Consider the following 26,876-nt stretch of genomic DNA (forward strand, 5'->3'; position numbering starts at 1 on the left):
ACTCTTTATAAAAAATCAGCAGGTACCTACCGCAGATATTCTGATTCTGCAAACTGGAAAGGAAAGAAGATCAGGGTTCAACATTCCATCGTCGACGAAGTCATTTGAAACGAAGCACAAAACCTCGGACTAGGGAAGGACGCAAAACGAAATCGCCCTTGTTATCTGTCTTAATCGATTTGGCGAAATTGTGGGAAACCTAAAACTGGGTGGCTGGACGTGGATTCGAACAACCGTCCTTCCGAATACGATTCCACTGTCTTACAAGTGCGCCATCTCAGTCGGTTGGCAATCACAAAGGAACAGTCAAAACGAGAGGTGGGGGGATCTTCAGAACAGCTGTTGCACTGCTCCACGTTTTTCGACTTTTAAGAAAAATGGTTGCTCCAATAATAATTTGCAATGAACACTCTACGTCCAAGAAGAGAGAATTACATGGCTAAAGAGGAGCAACGGCCGACAACAGGGAAAAATTTCCTCCCTTTTGTCGACAAAATTACTGAGCCCATAGCAAAGGTTCTAGCCAAGCATCGATTAATTTTTAACCTCAAGAGGAAAGTAAAAAAAACTTGAGAACTGCAAAAGATGTACAGTATATGATTCTCTACAGGCACTTTGTAAGTATATATCACAACCACGAAAAGTTGAGCTACAACTCGCTTAGCCAGGCATAAAAGGCAGTGGTGCTGTTAAATCGACCGTCGGGGAACATGCTTTACATGATGATGTGGAGGAGAAGTAGGAATTTATAAACACCATTATAATTTTCACATAAAAGACGAGAAATTGAAAGAAAGTAAAAGATGAATTCTGAGTCTGCGCCAAGAGAGTAATAAACGATTACTTTCAATCGAGAAAAATGTTGCCAGCAAGAGATAATCACATAGTCGGAATTATATGACGAAGTGTAGTGCTTTATGCACAGGGTGTCCCACGAGGGAGGGTCGTATGCGGGGCCATGAAAGGAATAATTATTCGAAGCAAAAACATCCAGGAGACATGGGCTCTAAAGTGCATGGTTCATGAGCTATGAGCACTTGTTAATATTTGCTACTGAGCAAGTGCTCGTAGCCGTTAAGGTATCTATTTTAGATCTCATGTTTTCTAGACTTTTTCTTTTTTGGTCCATTCTACCTCCTCCGCAAATATGGAAAGCAAAAAGCTTACAGTAAAAGAAATTTTTTGACGCTCTTGAGCTAACACGCAGATTTTGGGTTGTCTGAATTTTAATAGACAATCGAACTTAATGGCTGTGTCGGCTTACTTACTCCCAACGAGATAGTTCTTAACCGTGGGCCTGCTGATACATGCCCTATCTACAGTTCCCATAATGTTAATCTGAACTCCCTTCAAAATTCTGTCATTAAAATGACAATGTTAAATGAAGCTCACACTAATTTGACAGCACTCGGTTTACTGTACTTGAGTCACAAGCAAGATTATCCCTCTGCAAACGTATTCATGCGCTTAACACTTTTTGAATAGATGTCATTGTTGGTTGTCTGTAATTTAAAATCATCCCCTGACTGTATAAATAACCGAATTTCCAAAAATTATTGTCTTTTATTCGAATTGCGTACCGCACGCACTCTCGCGATTCTCTCTTTAAGAAGGCTTAGGCAGAGTGACCTATTTACCTGAAAGAGCAAATGAGGGGTACCAAGGACCACTCTTCTAAGACAATGAGACTTCCTCGTCAGCGCCGCTAACTCGGCGCATCAAAGATGCATCATGCTAGATTCGATCTGTCCGGGTTTGGGATCGACATCTGTACAATTACAAGTATGGAAGTTTTCAGAGCTTATGTTTACTAGACTTTTTTGCTTCGAATGATCCTTCCTGTCAAATCTCTGAATATTAACTATTCTTCCCGGGACAGTTTATCTCTGAAGACGTTTCCCGCAGATGGGGACGAAACGTCAGCGAAATTATTTTGATACATCGCCCTGTCAGCCTGGGAGTATAAACTCTTTGACGAAAATTATGTTATAGACAACGCTGTACTTACTCTTCCTCCGTGAGGTTGGCTTCATTGTTGTAGGCGTCGGTGAAGTTGAAGATGCTCTGGCGCGACTTGGTCTCGCTGCAGATGGTGACCGCCGGGAACGGAACTTGCCACACGGGCGTCGAGGACTCTGCGAACGTCACGATGACGGGGGACCGATCCCACTTGATCCACACGTTGTTGATAAGCTTGCTGCACACCCCCAGGCTCAGGCCGAACAGCATCAGCCACAGAAATCTAGGGAAAGCCAAAGCACCGTGTGCAGAACAAATGGTAGTAGTTTATTTATGTTAGGCTATACGGATCTTTCGAAACTAGTCTTTATTCTATTAGATTAGATTATACTTATAAACCGATAGATTCATAGTTAGAAAATCCTCAAGGGTATGCAACATGACAAAACAAGTATATGTAGTACATATTTACAAAAATAATGTTAATATTGCTTCCACATGATATTAGTGAAATAGTGGCCATGCATGTACACTACTGGACATTAAATTGCTACACCAAGAAGAAATGCAGATGATAAACTGGTATTCATTGAACAAATATATTATACTAGAACTGACATGTGATTACATTTTCACGCAATTTGGGTGCATAGATCCTGAGAAATCAGTAACCAGAACAACCACCTCTGGCCGTAATAACGGCCTTGATACGCCGCGGCATTGAGTCAAACAGAGCTTGGATGGCGTGTACAAGTACAGCTGCCCATGCAGCTTCAACACGATACCACAGTTCATCAAGAGCAGTGACTGGCGTATTGTGACGAGCGAGTTTCTCGGCTACCATTGACCAGAAGTTTTCAATTGGTGAGAGATCTGGAGAATGTGCTGGCCAGGGCAGTAGTCGAACATTTTCTATATCCAGAAAGGCCCGTACAGGACCTGCAACATGCGGTCGTGCATTATCCTGCTGAAATGTAGGTTTTCGCCGGGATCGAATGAAGGGTAGAGCCACGGGTCGTAACACATTTCAAATGTAACGTCCACTGTTCAAAGTGCCGTCAATGCGAACAAGAGGTGACCGAGACGTGTAACCGATGGCACCCCATACCATCACGCCGGGTGATGCACCAGTATAGCGATGACGAATACACGCTTCCAATGTGCGTTCACCGGGATGTCGCTAAACACGGATGCGAAAATCATGATGCTGTAAACAGAACCTAGATTCATCCGAGAAAATGACGTTTTGCCATTCGTGCATCGAGGTTCGTCGTTGAGTACACCGTCGCAGACGCCCTGTCTGTGATGCAGTGTCAAGGGTAACCGCAGCCATGGCCTCCGAGCTGATAGTCCATGCTGCTGCAAACGTCGTCGAACTGTTCGTGCAGGTGGTTGTTGTCGTGCAAATGTCCCCATCTGTTGACTCAGGGATCAAGACGTGGCCGCACGGTCCGTTACAGCCATGCTGATAAGATGCCTGTCATCTCGACTGCTAGTGATACGAGGCCGTTGGGATCCAGCACGGCGTTCCGTATTACCCTCCTGGACCCACCGATTCCATATTTTGCTAACAGTCATTGGATCTCGACCAACGTGAGCAGCAATGTCGCGATACGATAAACCGCAATAGCGATAGGCTACAATCCGACCTTCAGCAAAGTCGGAAACGTGATGGTACGCATTTCTCCTCCTCACAGGAGGCATCACAACAACGTTTCACCAGGCAACGTCGGTCAAGTGCTGTTTGTGTATGAGAAATCGGTTGGAAACTTTCCTCATGTCAGCACGTTGTAGATGTCGCCACCGGCGCCAACCTTGTACGAATGCTCTGAAAAGCTAATCATTTGCATATCACAGCATCTTTTTCCTGTCGGTTAAATTTCGCGTCTGTAGCACGTCATCTTCGTGGTGTAGCTATTCTAATAGCCAGTAGTGTAGAACACATTATCCGATCAAAACATTCCTGTGTTATGCAGGATTGGCGAATAGATGTTATGAGACGCTGACCTACTAGTATAAAAGTAGGCGGCGAGTATTTCGTTGTTAGTAGAGAAGTAATAACATTCAGAATGGGTCGATCGGGGAGCTCATTGGGTTCGAACGTAGACTAGTCATTGGATGTCACATGAGTAAGAAATCCGTCATCGACATTTCAACAGTTCTACAGCTGCCCAAGCCGACTGCTAGTCATGTGACTGTGATGAAGTGGAAACGAGAAAGAACAACCACAGCTAACCAAGACCAGGTGGACATCCCACTCGGGCGGAAGGGAATAATGTTCAAATGTGTGTGAAATCTTATGGGACTTAACTGCTAAGATCATCAGTCCCTAAGCTTACACACTACTTAACCTAAATTATCCTAACGACAAACACACACACCCATGCCCGAGGGAGGACTCGAACCTCCGCCGGAACCAGCCGCACAGTCCATGACTGCAGCGCCTGAGACCGCTCGGCTAATCCCTCGTGGCACGGAGAGGGACTGTCGAGCTTTGTAGAGAGTGGTTATAAAAAATCGCACAAAATCAGCGGAAGTTACAAAGTGCAACTAGCATTTCAGCTAGTGCAATGACTATGCGTAAATTGGGTACGATGGTCGAGCAAGTCCTCATACGCCTTACATTACTGTAGTCAGTACTTAGCTATGCCTGAGATGGTGTAAAGAGCGATGCCAGAGGACAGTGGATAATTGGAACAGAGTGACTTGGAGTGATGAAACACGTCATACCCGTGGCAATCCGATGGAAGTGTTTGGGTTTGGCGAATCCCTGGATAACGTTACCTGTCATGTGTAGTGCTAACAGTGAAGTATGGAGAAAGTGATGTTAAGGTACGGGAGTGTTTTTCGTCGTTGGGGACGTGGTCTTCTCACTCTTGAGAAAATACTTAATGCGAAAGGATATGAAAATATTTTACAGCATAAGATTGTGCGTGCCATAGAGGAAAAGTTCGGGGACGATGATAGTATCCGCATGACAACACAACCTATCATACAACAGCATGGGTGAGGCAGTGGTCTGTGGACAATAACATGCCTGAAATGGATTTTGCCTGCCCAGAGTCCCGGGCTGAACCCAATGGAATAGCTTTGCGGTTAGCATCTCTGAGATGATCCCAGAGTTCATCATTACTACCTCCTCTGGTTTCGCCCCATATTAATTTCCTCTAACAGGTGTCCAAATACTTTTGATCAGATCTTAAACACATTTTCTTTTAAAGCGGAATAATGAAGTTATCACAAGCATCTAAATTTATTTATGCGAAGGCATGTAAGGTAAATCTTGGCCATTGTAACCACAGATGATCAGGCGACAAGCAGTTTACAACACTTATTTTCACTGACCATATAACTGTGACCATATTCCTGCACTGAAGATGAGCTGAGGTCTGATTTTATGTAACATTCGCGTTAATCGATGTTATGTACAATACAGACCTTAATTTTTCTACTAAAAATTTGCAGAAGGTTTTCCTTTTAAACTGAACGCTACTAATAGACAAACTTTTTATGGCTGCTGGCAAGTTATTGACAATGAGTGTTCCTTAATAATGGACACCTTTTTGGACGAAACTATGTGACTTGAAAGCTTTATAAAGATTATTACTATTTGATACCATGATCTGAGCTGTTAAATTGAAAAGAGCTGTATTTTTATGACCAATTTCATTACGGAAAAAATATATCTGAGAGCAGTATTTGGTATCCCCAGTCTATTCAGCAGGGTGTAACCAATCTCTTATTTCCGTCAGTGTTATATTACAGTCATTCTTTCTTTCACAATAATTTTAAGAAGCATTTTTTGAAATATTTAAGTAAAAATTTTAATTAAAAGGAATTAAAGTGAGTAAGAACACAAAGTGACCCGCCCGGTTGGCTGTGCGGTCTAACGCACGGCTTCCCGGGCGGGAAGGAGCGCCTGGTCCCTGGCACGAATCCGCCCGGAAGGTTTGTGTGGAGGCCCGGTGAACCGGCCAGCCTCTGGATGTTTTTTAGGCGGTTTTCCATCTGCCTCGGCGAATGCTTGCTGGTTCCCCTTATTCCGCCTCAGTTACACTATGTCGGCGATTGCTGCACAAACAAGTTCTCCACGTACTCGTACACCATTACTCTACCACGCAAACATAGGGGTTACACTCGTCCGGTGTGAGACGTTCCCGGGGGGGGGGGGGGGGGGGGGGGTCCACCGGGCCGAGCCGCACAGTAACCCTGGGTCGGTGTGGGGCGGCGGAGGGGTGAAGTGGACTGCGGTAGTCGTCGTGGGGTTGTGGACCACTGCGGCTGCGGCGTGGACGGAGCCTCTCCGTCGTTTCTAGATCCCCGGTTAACATACAATACAAGAACACAAAGTTATAAGTGAAGCAAGCTGTAATACCGTAGTTTTCTTTTGCATGTACAAGTACGTAACGATTATTGTTAGCTCATTACTATTCCGATTACTATTCCGAGTCCTGTCCTGTGATTACTGTTGTTGTGGCTGCTAATACTGCGCGTTGTGTAGAGTGAAGCGTTGAAAATATACTACGTTATTTAAAAAAAAATGTACCGATAATTTTACAAAAGTATTGCCTGCGCCAAGTGGCGTAATTTTCATCATCCAAAAATATGTTTCAGTGACTTGAATTTATTTAAAAAGAGAGAAAGATAGATTCTTCACTGATTAGAACTGAAGATATTTGACTCCAAACGAAGTTATAAGAGAAAAGTAAAAGGAGATATTAACTGCATTTTAGTGTGAATATTTTCAAACGGTATCCATATCGACATTCAAGTATAAGTATAAAATTTCAGTATTCAAGACTGTTAGAATCTCTGGTCGGACGTAAACTTTGAGCTAGATGGAACATTTTGATAACTTGTTAACGAACGTTTATTGGCCTATATAAAGAACTTAAAAATAGAAATAACAATAAACTTTGCTAAACCTACAATTAAAAATCAGAGTCAATAGTACATGCTGTATAATTACGTCGACGCTGCCTGTTCTGTAGCGTCTGTAATAAACAGTTCATTAGCGGCGTGGAATTAGCCGAGCGGTCTCAGGCGCTGCAGTCATGGACTGTGCGGCTGGTGCCGGGGGAGGTTCGAGTCCTCCCTCGGGCATGGGTGTGTGTGTTTGTCCGTAGGATAATTTAGGTTAAGTAGTACGTAAGCTTAGCGACTGATGACATTAGCAGTTAAGTCCCATAAGATTTCACACACATTTGAACATTTTTTTTTTTAAACAGTTCATTAGTATCGCACGAGGACTACAAACTATTTAAATTAAACTTAAACGACCCGTGTCTTCTTGAGGCAAGATGTTGGTTCTTAATTTGTGTTCTTATTAGTTACCAGCTTCGTCGCCGTGTAATTAAGATAAAACAAAAAAAAGAGGTAACATACTCTGGTAACACTGCGTACGATTTACGTCGAGATCTGCTCACACGACGACGTCACAGCCCAAGAATACCACAGAACCACATTTTAAAATATCTACAGTAAAGACAAGACCACGACAACCCAGCACCAGCTTCAAGGCCTTTGCAGAATGTTGTTGAGCCTACACCGCAAGTAATTCTTACACACATAAACACACTTTGAGCTCAGGAATCTTTAGTTTGGCTTGATGATTTGTCGCAGAAGGTGATTCTGCTGAACATTCTGGAAGCAACCGAGCCAGGCATGCTACCTTTTTTTTATTATGTTTTGTCACCTGTGCCTGACAACTTTCGCACTGCAAATGAATATTTGTTTAAGCTTGTCAGCAGTTATGTGGTATGCTCCTGCCAACTGAATTTATTATCAAGACTTAATTCCAAGAATTTAACATTGTCGATGTCTTCTATCTTATTTTCGTCATGTTTTAGACATACACTGAGAAGAGATCCCTTATAAGTCTCAGGTGCGTATAATGCAATGCGTATAAAGTGTCTTTTCAGAGTTTAATGAGAAACAATGGCCTAGAAAACATCCTACAAAAATCTCGTTAACTGCACTTTTTAAAACTAAACTTTATTTGCCGTTGACTGCAATGTTGTGTCATCTGCAAATTTGGCATTTGTTAGTATTACTGATGGAAGGTCGTTAAAGTGCACAAGAAAAAATAATGGCCTTAAAATGGAGCCTTGGGGAACACCACGTGTAATTAGTTCCCAGTTGAATGAGGACTGAGAACATAATACAGAACAATTCCCTATTAAAATCTTTTGTTTCGTGTCAGGCAGATACTATTTGAACCATTTACTGCCTGTCTTGTTACACCACAATTATAATTTACTTAATGTTTTGATTTACACAGTCAGATGCCTTTGACAGATCACAAAATGCCATAGTAACGTGTAGTAATTTATTTTGTAACGAATGAAGTACATCCACGACCGTTGTTTGTGAAAGCAACAATAATTTTATTATTTATAAGGTCCCTACAGATGCAAATATATCACATGTTAGTATCAACAGGACACTATGGTAAATCTCTAGCAGCCAAAGCCTCTCAAGGCCCGACCTCGAACAACCTTGAAAATTTTCTTGAAATCCTTATCCGTTGCCGGCCGCTGTGACCGAGCGGTTCTAGGCGCTTCAGTCTGGAACCGCGCGACCACTACGGTCGCAGGTTCGAATCCTGGCTCGGGCATGGATGTGTGTGTTGTCCTTAGGTTAGTTAGGTTTAAGTAGTTCCAGGTTCTACGGGACTGATAACCTCAGATGTTAAGTCCCATAGTGCTCAGAGCCATATGAACCTTATCCGTTTTTAGCACACTGGACTCGCATTCGGGAGGACGACGGTTCAATCCCGTCTCCGGCCATCCTGATTTAGGTTTTCCGTGATTTCCCTAAATCGCTTCAGGCAAATGCCGGATGGTTCCTTTGAAAGGGCACGGCAGATTTCCTTCCCCATCCTTCTCTCACCCGAGCTTGCGCTCCGTCTCTAATGACCTCGTTGTCGACGGGACGTTAAACACTAATCTCCTCCTCCTCCTTATCCGTTTCCAGGATACAGAGGTACAAAGTTACCCAGCTTCTACACGTAAAATCTGGTGTGACACGAAATAATTGCAGAACGTTGCTCAGATTTTAATGCTATGTACTCTAGGCATCTATCTAGAAGAGTCATCTCCCGTTTTGAAAAATCTTTATCCGCTATTGAGAAACTTGTTTTTTCGGCACTAAAACCCAACCGCGGGTTTCGAGACGGCTATGAGCAGCAAATAGTTGTAATTTTTACGATGAATTCCGAAGATCCCAATCTTCAACAATATTGAAAATTTACATCTTTACCCGTTTCCGAGATACAGAGGTTCAAAGTTATCCTACTCGCACACATAAAATGCGCACGTAAAATCAGATAAGAGGCGAAAACGTAGTATATAAAGTGACATAGCACGGAGAGGTATGCTATAACGTCTCTCAGTAATCATCTGTGAACGCCATGTTGTAGTACTGAAGCACATACAACTTTTTTTTTGGACGTAAAATCCTGTCCAAGTTGTAAAATTAATTTTGCGTTACTGCAGTTCTACATAAGTAAACTTTCTAAATTTTACCGTCAATACATTTCTTTCACATGATATACATGCCATGCTGCAGTAGGGAAAAGATGGGAAAGAGCGGCAAAATGCTCCCATCGGAGAATAAAAAATATTGATATGTTCGTGTTTATTTAAAAGACTCAGCCTCATTCTATCTTCCTCAGCACCTTCAAAAATTTTGACTTACTTTTTTTATGCCAAGAGAGAAGCTGACACTGGCAGTGGCAAAGAGACGGATAAGTAATGAATATTGGAAGGTAGTAGACAGTGGTTGTGCTACTGAAAGAGCGTAGGAGACAGTGGCAGTGTGAGAGAAAGAGAGGGACATAGTGGCAGTGGAGCACAGTTGACAGTGACAGAACAGTGCTAGGAAAAGAGTGAAGGAGACAATGCGGAGGGAGGGTGGAGGGGGGGGGCATAAGGAGAAAGAGAAAGCGGAAGTGGAATTGAAAGTGGGTAAGAGCCAGTGATAATGAGATACAGAGTACATGAGAATGACAGAGAAGAAGAGAGAGATTGTGACAGTGAGAGCAACAGTAAGAAGGAAGGAATCAGATATTAGCAGTAAGAGAGAGAGAGAGAGAGAGAGAGAGAGAGAGAGAGAGAGAGGGAGACAATTGCAGTGACACAGGACACAACGACACAGAGTCACAAAGAGATAATGACAATGAGCTAAACTGAATGACAGAAAGAGAAACTGGGAGTGGATGGGTATGAGCAATTTATAGCGATGGCCTAATGTGTGTGAGTGAGTTACAGTTTGGGGAGTTTGTGGAAGTTTGAGACGAGTTTCTGTTAGAAAAAGAGCGACTATGTTTGCACGCCAGAATTTCTAGGAAAATTTTCGAAGGTGCTGAGGAAGATAGGACGTTCGCATTTTTTGTGCTCCGATAGGAGCATTTTTCCGTCGGCAGTGCTGTGTTCGATCTACATCTACATCTACATCCATACTCCGCAAGCCACCCAACAGAGTGTGGCGGAGGGCACTTTACGTGCCACTGTCATTACCTCCCTTTTCTGTCCCAGTCGCGTATGGTTCGCGGGAAGAACGACTGTCGGAAAGCCTCCGTGTGCGCTCGAATCTCTCTAATTTTACATTCGTGATCTCCTCGGGAGGTGTAAGTAGGGGGAAGCAATATCTTCGATACCTCATCCAGAAACGCACCCTCTCGAAACCTGGCGAACAAGCTACCGCGATGCAGAGCGTCTCTCTTACATAGTCTGCCACTTGAGTTTGCTAAACATCTCCGTAACGCTATCACAGTTACCAAATAACCCTGTGACGAAACGCGCCGCTCTTCTTTGGATCTTCTCTATCGCCTCCTTCAACCCGATCTGGTACGGATCCCACACTGATGAGCAATACTCAAGTATAGGTCGAACGAGTGTTTTGTAAGCCACCTCCTTTGTTGATGGACTACATTTTCTAAGGACTCTCTCAATGAACCTCAACCTGGTACCCGCCTTACCAACAATTAATTTTGTATGATCATTCCACTTCAAATCGTTCCGTACACATACTGCCAGATATTTTACAGAAGTAACTGCTACCAGTGTTTGTTCCGCTATCATATAATCATACAATAAAGGGTCCTTCTTTCTATGTATTCGCAATACATTACATTTGTCTATGTTAAGGGTCAGTTGCCACTCCCTGCACCAAGTGCCTATCCGCTGTAGATCTTCCTGCATTTCGCTACAATTTTCTAATGCTGCAGCTTCTCTGTATACTACAGCATCATCCGCGAAAAGCCGCATGGAACTTCCGACACTATCTACTAGGTCATTTACATGTGCCTGTACGGTAAACAGTACACTGGCTCAAGTAGCGAAACTTTCAAAAATGGTTCAGATGGCTCTGAGCACTATGGGACTTAACATCTGAGGTAATCAGTCCCCTAGAACTTAGAACTACTTAAACCTAACTAACCTAAGGACATCACACACATCCATGCACGAGGCAGGATTCGAACCAGCGGCGAAAATTTCATTATATATAAAGCTGGCAACTGAATTGGTGCTCAGTCTTACTCGGATATGTATTTCATAAATTAATAAATTAACACAGTATCGTGAGGTAAATGTTTTCTTTATTGCCATTTAATTCCCCCGAGTCTGCCTCTTACATTTTCATATGGTCAATTACGATCTCGTCATTCGAATTCGTTCGATATTTGCGCACATGCTTACTTGATAAAGACTCCAAACTTGGAGCAATTCTCTAGAATAGATCGCACTAGCGTCTTCTGTATGATTTTCTCTTAACAGACGAAATGCACCTTCTTCAGAATCAATCCAACATATCAGAATTCCATTCTCCGTCCCTAACACCCATTTTAAGTTCTCGTCCTATTTGATATCGCTTCTTGGCATTAAGCCTAAATATTTCAAAATGGTTCAAATGGCCCTGAGCACTATGGGACTCAACTGCTGAGGTCATTAGTCCCCTAGAACTTAGAACTAGTTAAACCTAACTAACCTAAGGACATCACAAACATCCACGCCCGAGGCAGGATTCGAACCTGCGACCGTAGCGGCCTCGCGGTTCCAGACTGCAGCGCCTTTAACCGCACGGCCACTTCGGCCGGCTCCTAAATATTTAAAAGCTGCGACGTGCTCCAGTAGTTCGCCACTAATCCCGTAATCAACCACTTGCGAACGATGAAAACAGACAAGATTAGCGATCCACTGTACATCCTCTCAGTGCCCCAAGCGAGTTTTGTGAGTAATGAAATCTATGTCAACAACGCACTGCGCGACACATTTATGCGTCGCAGTGCGGTGACCTCACCAAAGCCTCTTGCGTTCTAATTAAATAAAAGCACTCGGCAGAGTGCTTTCAGTCTGACAGCCATGCAAAGAGGGTGGCGTGATGTGGCGGGTTAGCATGTGTGCGCCATCTTGTCGTAATGGCAGGTGCACTGGATTCTCTGCGAGCGGACTCATGTGTAGAACCAGCAGCCTCTGGGGAGCCGTTAATTCACAAAATGGCCGCTTGTTTGACGTACTTTTTTCACTTAATTGACCCAAACAAAAAATTTGTGCTGCGTGCATGGCGTGAATTATTGTGCGGCCTCAGCGGTTCCAAGAAATAACCAGCCAACAGAGAGAAAAAACAGACATACGACATGTACTACCGAGATTTTTCAGAAATGAGACCATCAACGATTGCACATAATGCGAGATACTGTCCCTTACGGTGTCTGTTGATCGAAGCTATAGCAATTTAGCACACAGAAGCATTTTGTATATAATGACACTGACAATGAGAACAATACAGAATGTCGTAGCTCTCGCCCCCGAAGAGGCGTTCTGTGTACACTTTCCGCCTATCCAATCGCTCTTCTGCGTTTAACAAAATTTCCATATCACTCTTAATGTTGCCACCCTCACTTTTAGCCCGCCCGGTTAGCCGCGCGGTGCTGGTCCCCGGCACGAATCCGCCAGGCGGATTAGTGTCGAGGTCCGGTGTGCAAGCAGCCTGTGGGTAGTTTTTAAGACGGTTTTCCGTCTTCCACGGCGAATGGGGGCTGGTTCCAGTTATTCCAGTTCCACTATGTCGGCGATTGCTGCGCAGACACTGTCTCCACGTACGTGTACACCGCAATCACTCTACCAAGCAAACATTTGGCATTTGGTGGGTTACACTCGTCTGGTCTGAGACGTTACCGGAGGGTGGTGGGGGGGGGGGGGGGGGTGATGGTCCACTGTGGGCCGAACCGCACTATAACCCTGGGTTCGGTGTGGGGCGGCGGAGGGATCGGTGATGGGTGGACTGCTGTGGCTTGTTGTGGCGTTGTGAAACACTGAGGGCTCCCTCGTTTCTAGGTCCCCGGTTCGATACACAGTGCACACCCTTACTTTTAATTTTACCGCAGGCTGTTTTGACTTTTCTGTACGCTGAATCAGTCATTCCGTGGAACATTTCCTTTTCGATATCTCCACATTTTTCCAGCAGCCATTTAGCTTTGGGTTCCTTGCACTTTCTATTTATTTATATATAGCTGCATTCCTGCCTTTGCCTGAACTTCCTTCTTTCGTCGGTCAGCTGAAGTATTTCTTCTGTTATCCAATGACACTTCGCAGTTACCATCGTTGTAACTATGTTTGGGCCGGCCGGAGTGGCCGTGCGGTTCTAGGCGCTACAGTCTGGAGCCGAGCGACCGCTACGGTCGCAGGTTCGAATCCTGCCTCGGTCATGGATGTGTGTGATGTCCTTAGGTAGTTAGGTTTAATTAGTTCGAAGTTCTAGGCGACTGATGACCTCAGAAGTTAAGTCGCATAGTGCTCAGAGCCATTTGAACCATTTTGTAACTATGTTTGTCTGTCCTACATCTGTGATTGCCCTTTTCATAGATGTCCACTCTTCTTCAGCTTCATTATCGCAGTGCATACAGGCTTAGAGAACATCAAAAAAATCTCACCATTCCGCAGTACTTCAGTATCTCATCCCCTTCCACATAGGTTCTTTCGCACATTTCTCTGAAACTTAAGTCCCCTCTCTATCATTAGCAAACTGTGATCTGAATCTATATCTGCTGCTGAATACACAGTATAGTCCAATAGCTGAATTGAGACTCTCTTTCTGATCATAAAGTAATCCAGATGAAATCTCCCCGTGTCTCCCGGTCTTTTCCGAATGTAAATGGTTCAAATTGCTCTGAGCACTATGGGACTTAATATCTGAGGTCCTCAGTCCCCTAGAACTTAGAACTACTTAAACCTAACTAACCTAAGGACATCACACACATCCATGCCCGAGGCAAGATTCGAACCTGCGACCATAGCGGTCGCTCGGTTCCAGACTGAAGCGCCTGGAACCTCTCGGCTACACCGGCCGGCTTTCCAAGTACAGCCTTTTGTGATTCCTAAACAGTGTATTCGCTGTTACTAGCTGAAATTTATTACAGAATTCAAGGAATCTTTCTCCTCTTTCATTCCAATTACAAACTCATATTCTCCCGCAATTCTTTCTTCTATTTCTTCCCCTACAACCGTGTTCCAGTCCCCCATACTTATTATATTGTCATTTTCCTTTACAGACGAAATTACCTATTCAGTATCCTCACTTATTTTATCTGTTCAGCCTTTGCTTGTGTCGTCGGCATGTATACCTGAACTACTGTTGTTGGCGTTAGTTTGCTGTCGATTGTGATGAGACAAACCCCTTCACTGATCCATTCGCAGTAACTCATTCTCTGCTCTGCCTTCCTATTCACAACAAATCCTACTCCAGTTCCACTAGTTTCTTCTACTGTTATTACCCTATATTCGTCTTATCAGAAATGCTGATCTGCTTTGCATTGCACTTCAGTGACCCCCCCACTTTATCTAGACTCTGCTTTTGCATTTCTCTTATCAGGTTTTCTAGGTTACCTACCACATTCAAACTTCTGACATTCCAGGCTCCGACTCGCAGAAGGTAACCCCTTCGTTCGTGCCTCCCTTTGGCAGTTCCCTCCCAGAGATCCGAATGGAGGACTAATCTGGATTCTTTTGCCAATGGAGAGATCATCATGGCACTTTATCAAATACTGGCCACACTCTAAGACCATGAAGGTAGATCATGTACGTATTTCGGAATGGAATGGAAATCGCATGTACAGACAAACAAATGATTAAAATTTCAAAAAATTGATGATTTATTTAAGAGAAAGAACTTAAATCGAACAAGTCAACAACGCTTTGGTCCACCTCTGGCCCTAATGCAAGTAGTCATACCGATTGGAATTGACTGATAGAGTTTTTGGGTGTGCTCCTGAGGGATATCGTTCCAAATTCTGTCCAATTGGCACATTAGATCGTCAAAATCCCGAACTGCTTGAAGGACTCTGCCAATCGATGGAAACGTTCTCAATTTGGGAGAGATCCAGCTACCTTACTGGTTACCGTAGGGTTTGGCAAACACGAAGACCAGCTGTAGAAAACATCGCCGTGTATTGGCGGATATTAGTTTGCTGAAATGTAAGCCCAGGATGGCTTGCCATGAAGGGCATCAAAACGGGGCGTAGAGTATGGTCGACGTACCGCTGGGCTGTAGGGATGCCGAGAATGACAATCAAAGGAATCCAGCTATGAAAAGAAATGGCACCCTAGACCATCACTGCTGGTTGTCGACCATACAGGGGACGACTGGCATGTTGGTATGGTACCCCACCGCTATCCAGGGCGTTTCGAGACAAGTCTTTGCTGGTCTTCGGGGCTCAGTTCGGAGCGGGACTCATCACTTAATTCTACTCCATTCATTGAGATTCCAGACCGGAGATGTATCTGGAGACCCCTTGGACAGTGATGGATACAAACCTCACTGTCGCTCGCCATACGGCCCCACAACCATTTTGTTTCATAGCAGGACCCCCTTTAGTTGTCTTCTGCAGCACCACTACAGTACAGCTATTCGCCGACGATATTCTACGCCCCGTTTTTTTCCCTTCAAGGCTCAAATGGCTCAGATGGCTCTGAGCACTATGAGACTTAACATCTGAAGTCATCAGTCCCCTAGAACTTAGAACTACTTAAACCTAACTAACCAAAGGACATCACACACATCCATGCCCGAGGCAGGATTCGAACCTGCGACCGTAGCGGTCACGGTTCCAGACTGAAGCCCCGAGAGCCGCTTGGCCACACCGGCCGGTTCCCTTCAAGGAAAAAAGCCGTCTAGAGGACATCCAACAACTCTATGAATCAATGCCAAGCCGAATGTGTCATTGCCTAAGGGCCAGAGGTGGACCAACGCGTTATATTGACACGCTCATTTTGTGAAGCTCTTTCTCTTCAATAAATCATCCGATTTTTCTGACGTTGTAATAATTAGTCTGCCTGTTCACGTACATCATGTCCACCGATTTCCGTCCATTCAGGTGATTCCTTCGTGGCGAAGCTTTCTCTCTTTTTTTTTTTTCACTCTTCGCACTTGCACCTTGCACACTCAATTATGTGATTGATGTGTTCCAATCTCTGTGTTCCCCTACAGTTTTCACCCTCTACAGCTCCTTCAAGTACCACGGAAATTATTCCCTGGTGTCTTATACATGCCCTATCATGCTGCTGCTTCTTCTTGTTACTGTTCTCAATGCGTCACCTTCCTAGGTGTTTCTGCGGAGAACTTCCTCATTTCTAATCAGGAAACCTAATATTCAACATCGTTCTACATTACCGCATCTCAAACAGTTTCTGTTTTCTTCTTTTCCGGTTTTCCCGCGGCTGGAACTACCGTCTCATTTCGGGTCTCTCCAGTAGGATGCAATTCCTATCTGTTAACTTTCGTAGAACGTCCTTCGCACAAGCGGCACTCGAATGTCAACATGTCTTTCGAGTTCTATGAGCACAGTGGGGACTGACTGGCTCGCTGCTCCAGTTACCGACTGCCAGTTTTGGCCCCAGTGCACCTCTTTTGGCTGCGAGTATGCGACTCTTTGGCGAGGGACTTACAAGCGAGTCTGAAGGCTGAGATGGCCGACTCAACTGTGTATAGATAATTAGTAACATTTGGTTACTCACTGTTTTCCCTGGTGTTATAATTTTAACAACCAGTACTGTATTCAGAGATTTGTGCAACCACTTAGATCAGTGGCTCCCAACATGGGGGTAATTACCCCCTGAGAGATAAAATGAAATTTTAGGGGTAAAAACTAAACAATTCGATTCTGTTTTAGTCGAGAAACTAAACTATGTTCAAAAGATCATCATTATTATTACAATTTTGTAAGACTGTCATATTATTTATATAAGTTATCAATAAGAAATTTTTCTCAATTAGCAGCATTAACGTCGTGAAGGTTACAGGTTCCTCACTTAGTCCACCCACTACACACATATTTTATGCTTTGTCCAGTACAACGCAGAAGATAAAAGTGAGACATACACGCAACAAATGCTAAATATTTCAAGAAAACTTCTCCAAGTTGTAGATAGTCTTCTCCAAATTGTAGATAGTAGCTGCAGTTGTCCAGAATTTGCTTCATTACTCACTTCGAAACAAATAAATGAATTTATTGATAGTACGACACAGCGGTAACTACACAAAGGCTACTATAGTGCTGCACAAAATTTTATTATTATTGCTATTATTATTATTAGAGTGGTTAACAGCCTGAACTCCTCCAATTTCTGCCAGTTTATTTTTATTTTCTTTATTGATCCATTTGATCCATTACATACTTAAACAGTACATTGAATATAAGACAAGTCAAAATTGCGAAAGGAGCAGAAACACACACACACGCACAAACACACACACACACACACACACACAGAGGGAGAGAGAGAGAGAGAGAGAGAGAGAGAAAGAGAGTGCATGACAAAATTAATTACAGATAACAATCATAAATTACAAGTGACAAATATAGCAATTTGAAAATTTGAATTTAACCATTATTAGATAATCATTGTTTACAAAGCTATTTTTTTGCAATTTAAAAGTTCTTTTACAGAGTAAAAACATTTTTCCACTAGAAATGACTTAAGATTATGTTTAAAAAAAAATTTATGTTGCTGCGATTTTAAATCACTGGGTAGGCTGTTATATAGCTGAACTGTTATCTGTGTTTTGTGTTTCTGGTGTTGTGACTGTATATATGCTTAAGTTATTGAAGATGTCCAGTTTGGTTTAAAAGATACTCATTTGCGAACAGCATACACTCATATATGTAGGCTCATTATTTTCATCTGGATGAAATGTTGTCTACATGTTTCCAGTTTTCTTAGGTTGCCAGATCAGAAGTAAGGAAGTGATTTATGAACAGTCAGTAGTTGCAGGGGCAACAGTCTAGATGATTGACTGATCTGGCCTTGTAATACTAACCAAAACGGCCTTGCTGTGCTGGTACTACGAACGGCTGAAAGCAAGGGGAAACTACAGCCGTAATTTTTCCCGCGGGCATGCAGCTTTACTGTATTGTTAAATGATGATGGCGTCCTCTTGGGTAAAATATATCGGAGGTAAAATAGTCCCCCATTCGGATCTCCGGGCGGGAACTGCTGAGGAGGACGTCGTTATCAGGAAAAAGAAAACTGGCGTTCTACGGGTCGGAGCGTGGAATGTCAGATCCCTTAACCAGGCAGGTAGGTTAGAAAATTTAAAAAGGGAAATGGATAGGTTAAAGTTAGATATAGTGTGAATTAATGAAGTTCGGTGGCAGGAGGAACAAGACTTTTGGTCAGGCGAATACAGGGCTATAAATACAAAATCAAATAGGGGTAATGCAGGAGTAGGTTTAATTATGAACTAAAAAATAGGAGTGCGGGTAAGCTACTACAAACAGCATGATGCGAGGCATCAAGGGATCACAAATTTAGCATTGGAGGGCAGTGTGGAGGGTAAAAATCGTAGAGGGAGACCAAGAGATGAATAAACTAAGCAGATTCAGAAGGATGTAGGTTGGAGTAAGTACTGGGAGATGAAGAAGCTTGCACAGGATAGGGCAGCATGGAGCGCTGCATCAAACCAGTCTCAGGACTGAAGACCACGACAACAAAGACAAGTATAGTGCAGACATGTGAACTTGTTTGATTTTAAATGGGGTTGCACTGTTCAGGCCACGCAAGTGTCACAATGGTAAGGAGTGATGCAGAGGAAGCATGTTTTGTAGTAAGTGTGTACCCTCACTGGGTATATTCAGCATTCTTTTCTGAGAAGAAGTTGTGGGTAGCACTTCCGATGCACCACGAATTCCTCCGTCACTCATTCTCTCTCTCTCTCTCTCTCTCTCTCTCTCACACACACACACACACACACACACACACACACACACGCACACACACACACACACACACGCACACACACAAACACACACACACACACACACACACACACTACTGGCCATTACAATTGCTACACCACGAAGATGACTTGCTACAGACGCGAATTTTAACCTTCAGGAAGAAGATGCTGTGATATGCAAATGATTAGATTTTCAGAGCATTCACACAAGGTTGGCGCCGGTGGGGACACCTACAACGCGCTGGCTGCGGTTACCCTTGTCGCTGCATCACAGACAGGCGCGCCTACGATGGTGTACTCAACGACGAACCTGGGTGCACGAATGGCCAAACGTCATTTTTTTCGGATGAATCCAGGTTCTGTTTACAGTATCATGATGATCGCATCCGTGTTTGGCGACATCGCGTGAACTCACATTCGTCATCGCCATACTGGCGTATCACCCGGAGTGATGGTATGGGGTGCCATTGGTTACACGTCTCGGTCACCTCTTGTTCGCATTGACGGCACTTTGAACAGTGGACGTTACATTTCGGATGTGTTACGACCCGTGGCTCTACCCTTCATTCGACCCCTGCGAAACGCTACATTTCAGCAGGATAATCCACGACCGCGTGTTACAAGTCCTGTACGGGCCTTTCTGGATGCAGAAAATGTTCGACTGCTGTCCTGGCCAGCACATTCTGCAGATCTCTCACCAATTGAAAACGTCTGGTCAATGGCGGCCGAGGAAGTGGCTCGTCAGAATAGGCCAGTCACTACTCTTGATGAACTGTGGTATCGTGTTGAAGCTGCATGGGCAGCTGTACCTGCACTTGCCATCCAAGCTCTGTTTGACTCAATGCCCAGGGGTATCAGGGCCGTTATTACGGCCAGGGGTGGTTGTTCTGGGTACTGATTTCTCAGGATCTCAGCACCCAAATTGCGTGAAAATGTAATCACATGTCAGTTCTAGTATAATATGTTCGTCCAATGAATACCCGTCTATCATCTGCTTTTCTTCTTGGTGTAGCAATTTTAATGGCCAGTGGTGTACATACATACATACATACATACATACACACACATACACACACACACAGACACACAGACACACACACACACACACACACACACACACACACACACACACACAAAATATCATTCATCATTTTAAAAATAAGTGTTCCACGAAGTCTTTCATTCTACATTTTCGTTAGGTGTTAAAGTTAGTGATAATCTGGGGGAGGGAGGCAACACATACATGGCGGAAGGGGTGGAGACAGATTGGCGGGGGGGGGGGGGGGGGGGGTTACTAGCTAATGTCTGGTTGCACTCAGGGGTAATAGTCTAAGAAAGGTTGGGAACACTGACGTAGATGGTTAGAAGTGGACCGTTGCTAATAGTACTTGTAATTAACAGTTTATGCCAGTGCTAGTAGCTTGGTAAGGTACTGACCTCTCTGCAGCGGGGCGGCCGACCTCGCCGACGTAGCGCAGGCCGTGTATGCTGGTGTTGCGGCAGTACTCTGAGAAGTGCGACACGGAGTGGTTGACGCTGACGCCAGGGATGCTGCGCAGGCTGCGGCGAGAGTCCAGCTTCTCCAGCGGCGGCACGGCGCGCTTCACAGCGCCGTCCAGCGCGCCCTCCTTCAGTCTGCAAAAGACCGCCACACCGCTCTTCAGACCCGCTGCCGTATGTGTACCGGTCAATACAGTGTCCCAGCCAAGGCTCTCTGATCTCGGCAGGCAGCCTACACCAGATAATCAAGTAGGGTACACGAACGTTATGTAGGACCAAACTGATATCAAAAGATGAAGTGATTCACGGTAGCAGTTTCTGACATTACAAATCATCACCAGACACCTAAGTAATAAGCTCACAGCACAAATTAGTAGTCACCCCCCTAAACCTTGCAAGTAGGCTGTTTAAGTTTTTTTATTGGTAACGTCACGAAGCGCTCTGTTTCAAAATCACTGGCTGTGCTGTGTGCAGTCTGTGGCTGGTTTGCTGTTAACAGCGCGTAGCGTTGCCCTCTTGGAGGTGAGCAGCCAGCAGTGATGGATGTGGGGAGAGAGATGGCGGAATTTTGAGAGCGGACGATCTGGACGTGTGTTAATAATTCAGCAAGGGACTGATTAACAGCATTGTTGGTTCTAAGGACAATTCCAAAAACTTTGTGAGTCCACAAGTGGTGGTTATGGACTTGCTATATTGTCTGCAAGACTCTTCGATGGTGATTGGGCACCTGCACAGTCGCGACAGATGGCTGCTGGCCGTCTCTACAAGGACTGAAGTGGGTCTGCACCTTTGATGATCCACCAATACCATTATTTCTACAAGGACTCCAGTGGGTGTGCACCTTTGGTGGCCCACCACTACCGTAATCTCTAACAGGACTACAGTGGTCTGCTCTGTGATGACCTACCTACCAATATTCTTACTATTGTGATAAATGATCAGGACTGTCTTTATGAGAACAATTTTAGCTTTTGACCAACATTATATCAATAAGTGTGTGCATTTGATATCTTTGTTATTGTAATTATGAAAAATCTGCATTGGCCACTGCCCAAAACAATTTGTAAAATTTTTTGTGGGGAGCATGGGAGCTATGTAAGTAAGCTGTTTAGGTTCTTTTATTGGTAACGCCACGTAGCGCTCTGTTTGAAAATCCCTGGCTGTGCTGTGTGCAGTCTGTGGCTGGTTTGCATTGTTGTTTCCTATTGCAGTGTTGGGCAGTTGGCTGTTAACAGCGCGTAGCGTTGCGCAGTTGGAGGTGAGCCGCCAGCAGTGATGGATGTGGGGAGAAGGGTGGCGGAATTTTGAGAGCGGACGATCTGGACGTGTGTCCATCAGAAAAAGTAAATTTGTAATATTGGATATCATGGACTATTATGACTTTTGAACACTATGAAGGTAAATACATTGTTTCTTCTTTATCAAAATCTTTCATTTGCTAACTACGCCTATCAGTAGTTAGTGACTTCAGTAGTTAGAATCTTTTATTTAGCTGGCAGTATTGGCGTTCGCTGTATTGCAGTAGTTCGAGTAATGAAGATTTTTGTGAGGTAAGTGGTTCATGAAAGGTATAGGTTGTTGTTAGTCAAGGTCATTCATTTGTAGGGGTTATTGAAAGTCAGATTGTGTTGCGCTAAAAATATTGTGTGTCAGTTTAGCGATGATCAGAATAAGTAAAGAGAGAAATGTCTGAGTACGTTCAATTCTGCTCAGCTGTTTGAAAATCAAATAAAGTAAGGGGTTTATCAGCACAGTATTCATTAATTTTTCCAAGGGGACGTTTCAACCTGTATATGTATATCTTTGTAGAATTCGTACCTAGCGGTCAGTACCCGGACTGCAGCCACCGCACAAGCTCCAGCAACACACTGGTTGTCAGCCGTTGGTGACACACGCACATCTCCGGGATCCAATATTTTCCTGGATAGCATTTACGAGGGGCAGCGTCCGTCGCTTGGCATAGGCCCATAGGAACATACGATGGTGAGTCAAATGAAAACCTTGTTGTTGTTGTTGTGGTCTTCAGTCCTGAGACTGGTTTGATGCAGCTCTCCATGCTACTCTATCCTGTGCAAGCTTCTTCATCTCCCAGTACCTACTGCAACCCACATCCTTCTGAATCTGCTTAGTGTATTCATCTCTTGGTCTCCCTCTACGATTTTTACCCTCCACGCTGCCCTCCAATACTAAATTGGTAATCCCTTGATGCCTCAGAACATGTCCTACCAACTGATCCCTTCTTCTGGTCAAGTTGTGCCACAAACTTCTCCTCTCCCCAATCCTATCCAATACCTCCTCATTAGTTATGTGATCTACCCATCTAATCTTCAGCATTCTTCTGTAGCACCACATTTCGAAAGCTTCTCTTCTTGTCCAAACTATTTATCGTCCATGTTTCACTTCCATACATGGCCACACTCCACACGAATACCTTCATAAATGACTTCCTGACACTTAAATCAATACTGGATGTTAACAAATTTCTCTTCTTCAGAAACGCTTTCCTTGTCATTGCCAGCCTACATTTTATATCCTCTCTACTTCGACCATCATCAGTTATTTTGCTCCCCAAATAGCAAAACTCCTTTACTACTTTAAGTGCCTCATTTCCTAATCTAATTCCCTCAGCATCACCCGACTTAATTCGACTACATTCCATTATCCTTGTTTTGCTTTTGTTGATGTTCATCTTATATCCTCCTTTCAAGACACTGTCCATTCCATTCAACTGCTCTTGCAAGTCCTTTGCTGTCTCTGACAGAATTACAATGTCATCGGCGAGCCTCAAAGTTTTTATTTCTTCTCCATGAATTTTAATACCTACTCCGAATTTTTCTTTTGTTTCCTTTACTGCTTGCTCAATATACAGATTGAACAACATCGGGGAGAGGCTACAACCCTGTCTTACTCCCTTCCCAACCACTGCTTCCCTTTCATGTCCCTCGACTCTTATAACTGCCATCTGGTTTCTGCACAAATTGTAAATAGCCTTTCGCTCCCTGTATTTTACCCCTGCCACCTTTAGAATTTGAAAGAGAGTATTCCAGTCAACATTGTCAAAAGCTTTCTCTAGGTCTACAAATGCTAGAAACGTAGGTTTGCCTTTCCTTAATCTTTCTTCTAAGATAAGTCGTAAGGTCAGTATTGCCTCACGTGTTCCAGTGTTTCTACGGAATCCAAACTGATCTTCCCCGAGGTTGGCTTCTACTAGTTTTTCCATTCGTCTGTAAAGAATTCGTGTTAGTATTTTGCAGCTGTGACTTATTAAGCTGATAGTTCGGTAATTTTCACATCTGTCAACACCTGCTTTCTTTGGGATTGGAATTATTATATTCTTCTTGAAGTCTGAGGGTATTTCGCCTGTTTCATACATCTTGCTCACCAGATGGTAGAGTTTTGTCAGGACTGGCTCTCCCACGGCCGTCAGTAGTTCCAATGGAATATTGTCTACTCCGGGGGCCTTGTTTCGACTCAGGTCTTTCAGTGCTCTATCAAACTCTTCACGCAGTATCATATCTCCCATTTCATCTTCATCTACATCCTCTTCCATTTCCATAATATTGTCCTCAAGTACATCGCCCTTGTATAGACCCTCTATATACTCCTTCCACCTTTCTGCTTTCCCTTCTTTGCTTAGAACTGGGTTTCCATCTGAGCTCTTGATATTCATACAAGTTGTTCTCTTATCTCCAAAGGTCTCTTTAATTTTCCTGTAGGCGGTATCTATCTTACCCCTAGTGAGATAGGCCTCTACATCCTTACATTTGTCCTCTAGCCATCCCTGCTTAGCCATTTTGCACTTCCTGTCGATCTCATTTTTGAGACGTTTGTATTCCTTTTTGCCTGTTTCACTTACTGCATTTTTATATTTTCTCCTTTCATCAATTAAATTCAATATTTCTTCTGTTACCCAAGGATTTCTACTAGCCCTCGTCTTTTTACCTACTTGATCCTCTGCTGCCTTCACTACTTCATCCCTCAAAGCTACCCATTCTTCTTCTACTGCATTTATTTCCCCCATTCCTGTCAATTGCTCCCTTATGCTTATGAAAACCTTAAATTTGCAATAACAAATCGAAATTTCGCGCCGTTATCGTGTAAGTTGGTAAGCCTGCTACAAACAGCGTGCAGAATGGCCTGTTGGTGGCAGCATACTGCAGATGCACACATACCGTCGCAGTATCAGTATAAATATGGCCGCCCCACTTGCAACTTGCACCAGGGAAGAACAGTGTTCTGTTGCTCGGTTTTTGCGTAGTGAAGGTGTGAAACCTATTGAAATTCATCGACGAATGAAGGTTCAGTACGGTGATGCATGTTTGTCACAGCAGCAAGTCTACGAATGGAGTAAGAACTTCGCAAATGGTGTGACTTCAGTGGAAGGTGCTCCTCGTCCAGGTCAGGCACAACGAGTTGTGACTCCACAGAACATTGCAGCAGTTGAAGCCATAGTGAAGGAAAACCGCCGAGTGACACTGAATGACATTGCAGCATGTTTACAAATTAGTCATGGGTCAGCACACCACATTGCGCAAGATGTGCTCCAGTTTCACGAAGTGTCTGCAAGATGGATGCCACGGCAGCTGGCTCGTGAAATCAGAGAACGACTTGTTGATGCTTGTGAAGTACTTCTTCGGCGCTTAGAACGAGAAGGTGATGGCTTCCTTGCAAGAATCGTTACTGGGGACGAAACCTGGGTTCACTTCCGCCAACCGGAAACGAAGATAGCGAGCAAGGAATGGCGCCATTCCTCATCACCAAAACCAAAGAAGTTTCTAACAGAACCATCAGCAGGAAAGGTTATGCTGTCTCTCTTTTGGGACGAAAAAGGCGTCATTTTCCAGCATTACATGCCTAGAGGGACCACTGTCACCAGTGCATCATACACAGATCTCCTAAAAAGTTATCTGCGGCCTGCAATCAAATCAAAGGGACGTGGATTGCTGTCAGCAGGTGTTCTTTTGCAACATGACAATGAAAGGCCCCACACTCCCCGTACAACAGTTGCAACAATCACAGACCTGCGTTTTGAGTGTCTTCCTCATCCACCATACTCACCAGACCTTGCCCCAAGTGTTTTCCATATGTTTGGACCACTCAAAGACGCAATGGAAGGAAATAAGTTCCGTTCTGATGAAGAGCTACGCCACGCGGTGCATGAGTGGTTGCGCGGACTACCAAAAGAATTTATTTCGAAAGGAATTTATGCACTTTGTAAGCGCTGGAAGACTTGCATTGAGCGTGGGTGAGATTATGTTGAAAAGTGATACAGCTTTGTACCACTTCTGCACAATAAATAATATTTTAAAAAATATTTAAGGTTTTAATTTGACTCACCCTCGTACTTTAATCGGTTAGGTGACAACAGTAGCCGGCCGTTGTGGCCGAGCGGTTCTAGGCGCTTCAGTCCGGAACCGCGCTGCTGCTAGGGTCGCAGGTTCGAATCCTGCCTCGGGCATGGATGTGTGTGATGTCCTTAGGTTAATTGGGGTTAAGTAGTTCTAAGTTCTAGTGGACTGATGACCTCAGATGTTAAGTCCCATAGTGCTCAAAGCCATTTGGACCATTTTGTGATAACAGTTCGTTGCGATTTTAACACAGACTGGACATTCGTTACTGATGGTGGTTTACCAACAGAAGGAGGCTGAGAACTTTGCCTACCCACACCAGCCGTTACTCTGCGACATTCTGTAATAGCTCCCTATACCATATGATATAGCAGTATATACGCCAGAAGATGGAACTTAAAATTGCGATACCGGTTGTGTGAGTCTCTAATCGACTGCAGTAAATACAGCTATTGCGGACTATGGGACTTTTGATTCGCTTTTATATTTGAACACGTGTATATAAAAACCTGTGAAACACTGTGTGAATGATCAATCAGTATGTATAATTACTTTAGCTGTGGCTCCCTAGTTTGAAAATTATCTGCCGCGTACAGTAACTTTGAATGTGATATTACGAGCACAAAACTAGATAGAGTTGCAGGCTACCAGAATACTGTATGTTGTGATTTAGAATCTTTGTAATTTTATAAGCGTTCCCCAGGTTTAAGTAAAAGATATTTTTCTATGAGTGAATGTGCGTGTTATTGATGTGGGGCTGTTTTTGTCTTATATTAGCTGTAGTTTGCCGCACTGGAACTCTAAACCAGAATGAGTGCCTTTCCTCCACAGTGC

At 43.9% G+C, this 26,876-nt stretch overlaps 1 protein-coding gene across 1 annotated transcript in view; it reads right to left on the minus strand.

Moving 5' to 3' along the window:
* The window catches only part of LOC124777310 (pickpocket protein 28-like), a 119,142-nt gene that overhangs the window by 86,923 nt on the left and 5,343 nt on the right, over nucleotides 1–26,876 (minus strand). The window contains exons 2-3 of the mRNA XM_047252664.1: nucleotides 20,632–20,829; nucleotides 2,009–2,242 (exon numbers count right to left, since the gene is read on the minus strand). Of these exons, the coding sequence (XP_047108620.1) occupies nucleotides 2,009–2,242; nucleotides 20,632–20,829 (432 nt within the window). The remainder of the gene's footprint in view (nucleotides 1–2,008; nucleotides 2,243–20,631; nucleotides 20,830–26,876) is intronic.

The sequence above is a fragment of the Schistocerca piceifrons genome, chromosome 2 (genome assembly GCF_021461385.2).
Source record: "Schistocerca piceifrons isolate TAMUIC-IGC-003096 chromosome 2, iqSchPice1.1, whole genome shotgun sequence".
In the NCBI taxonomy this organism is placed as follows: Eukaryota; Metazoa; Arthropoda; class Insecta; order Orthoptera; family Acrididae; genus Schistocerca; species Schistocerca piceifrons.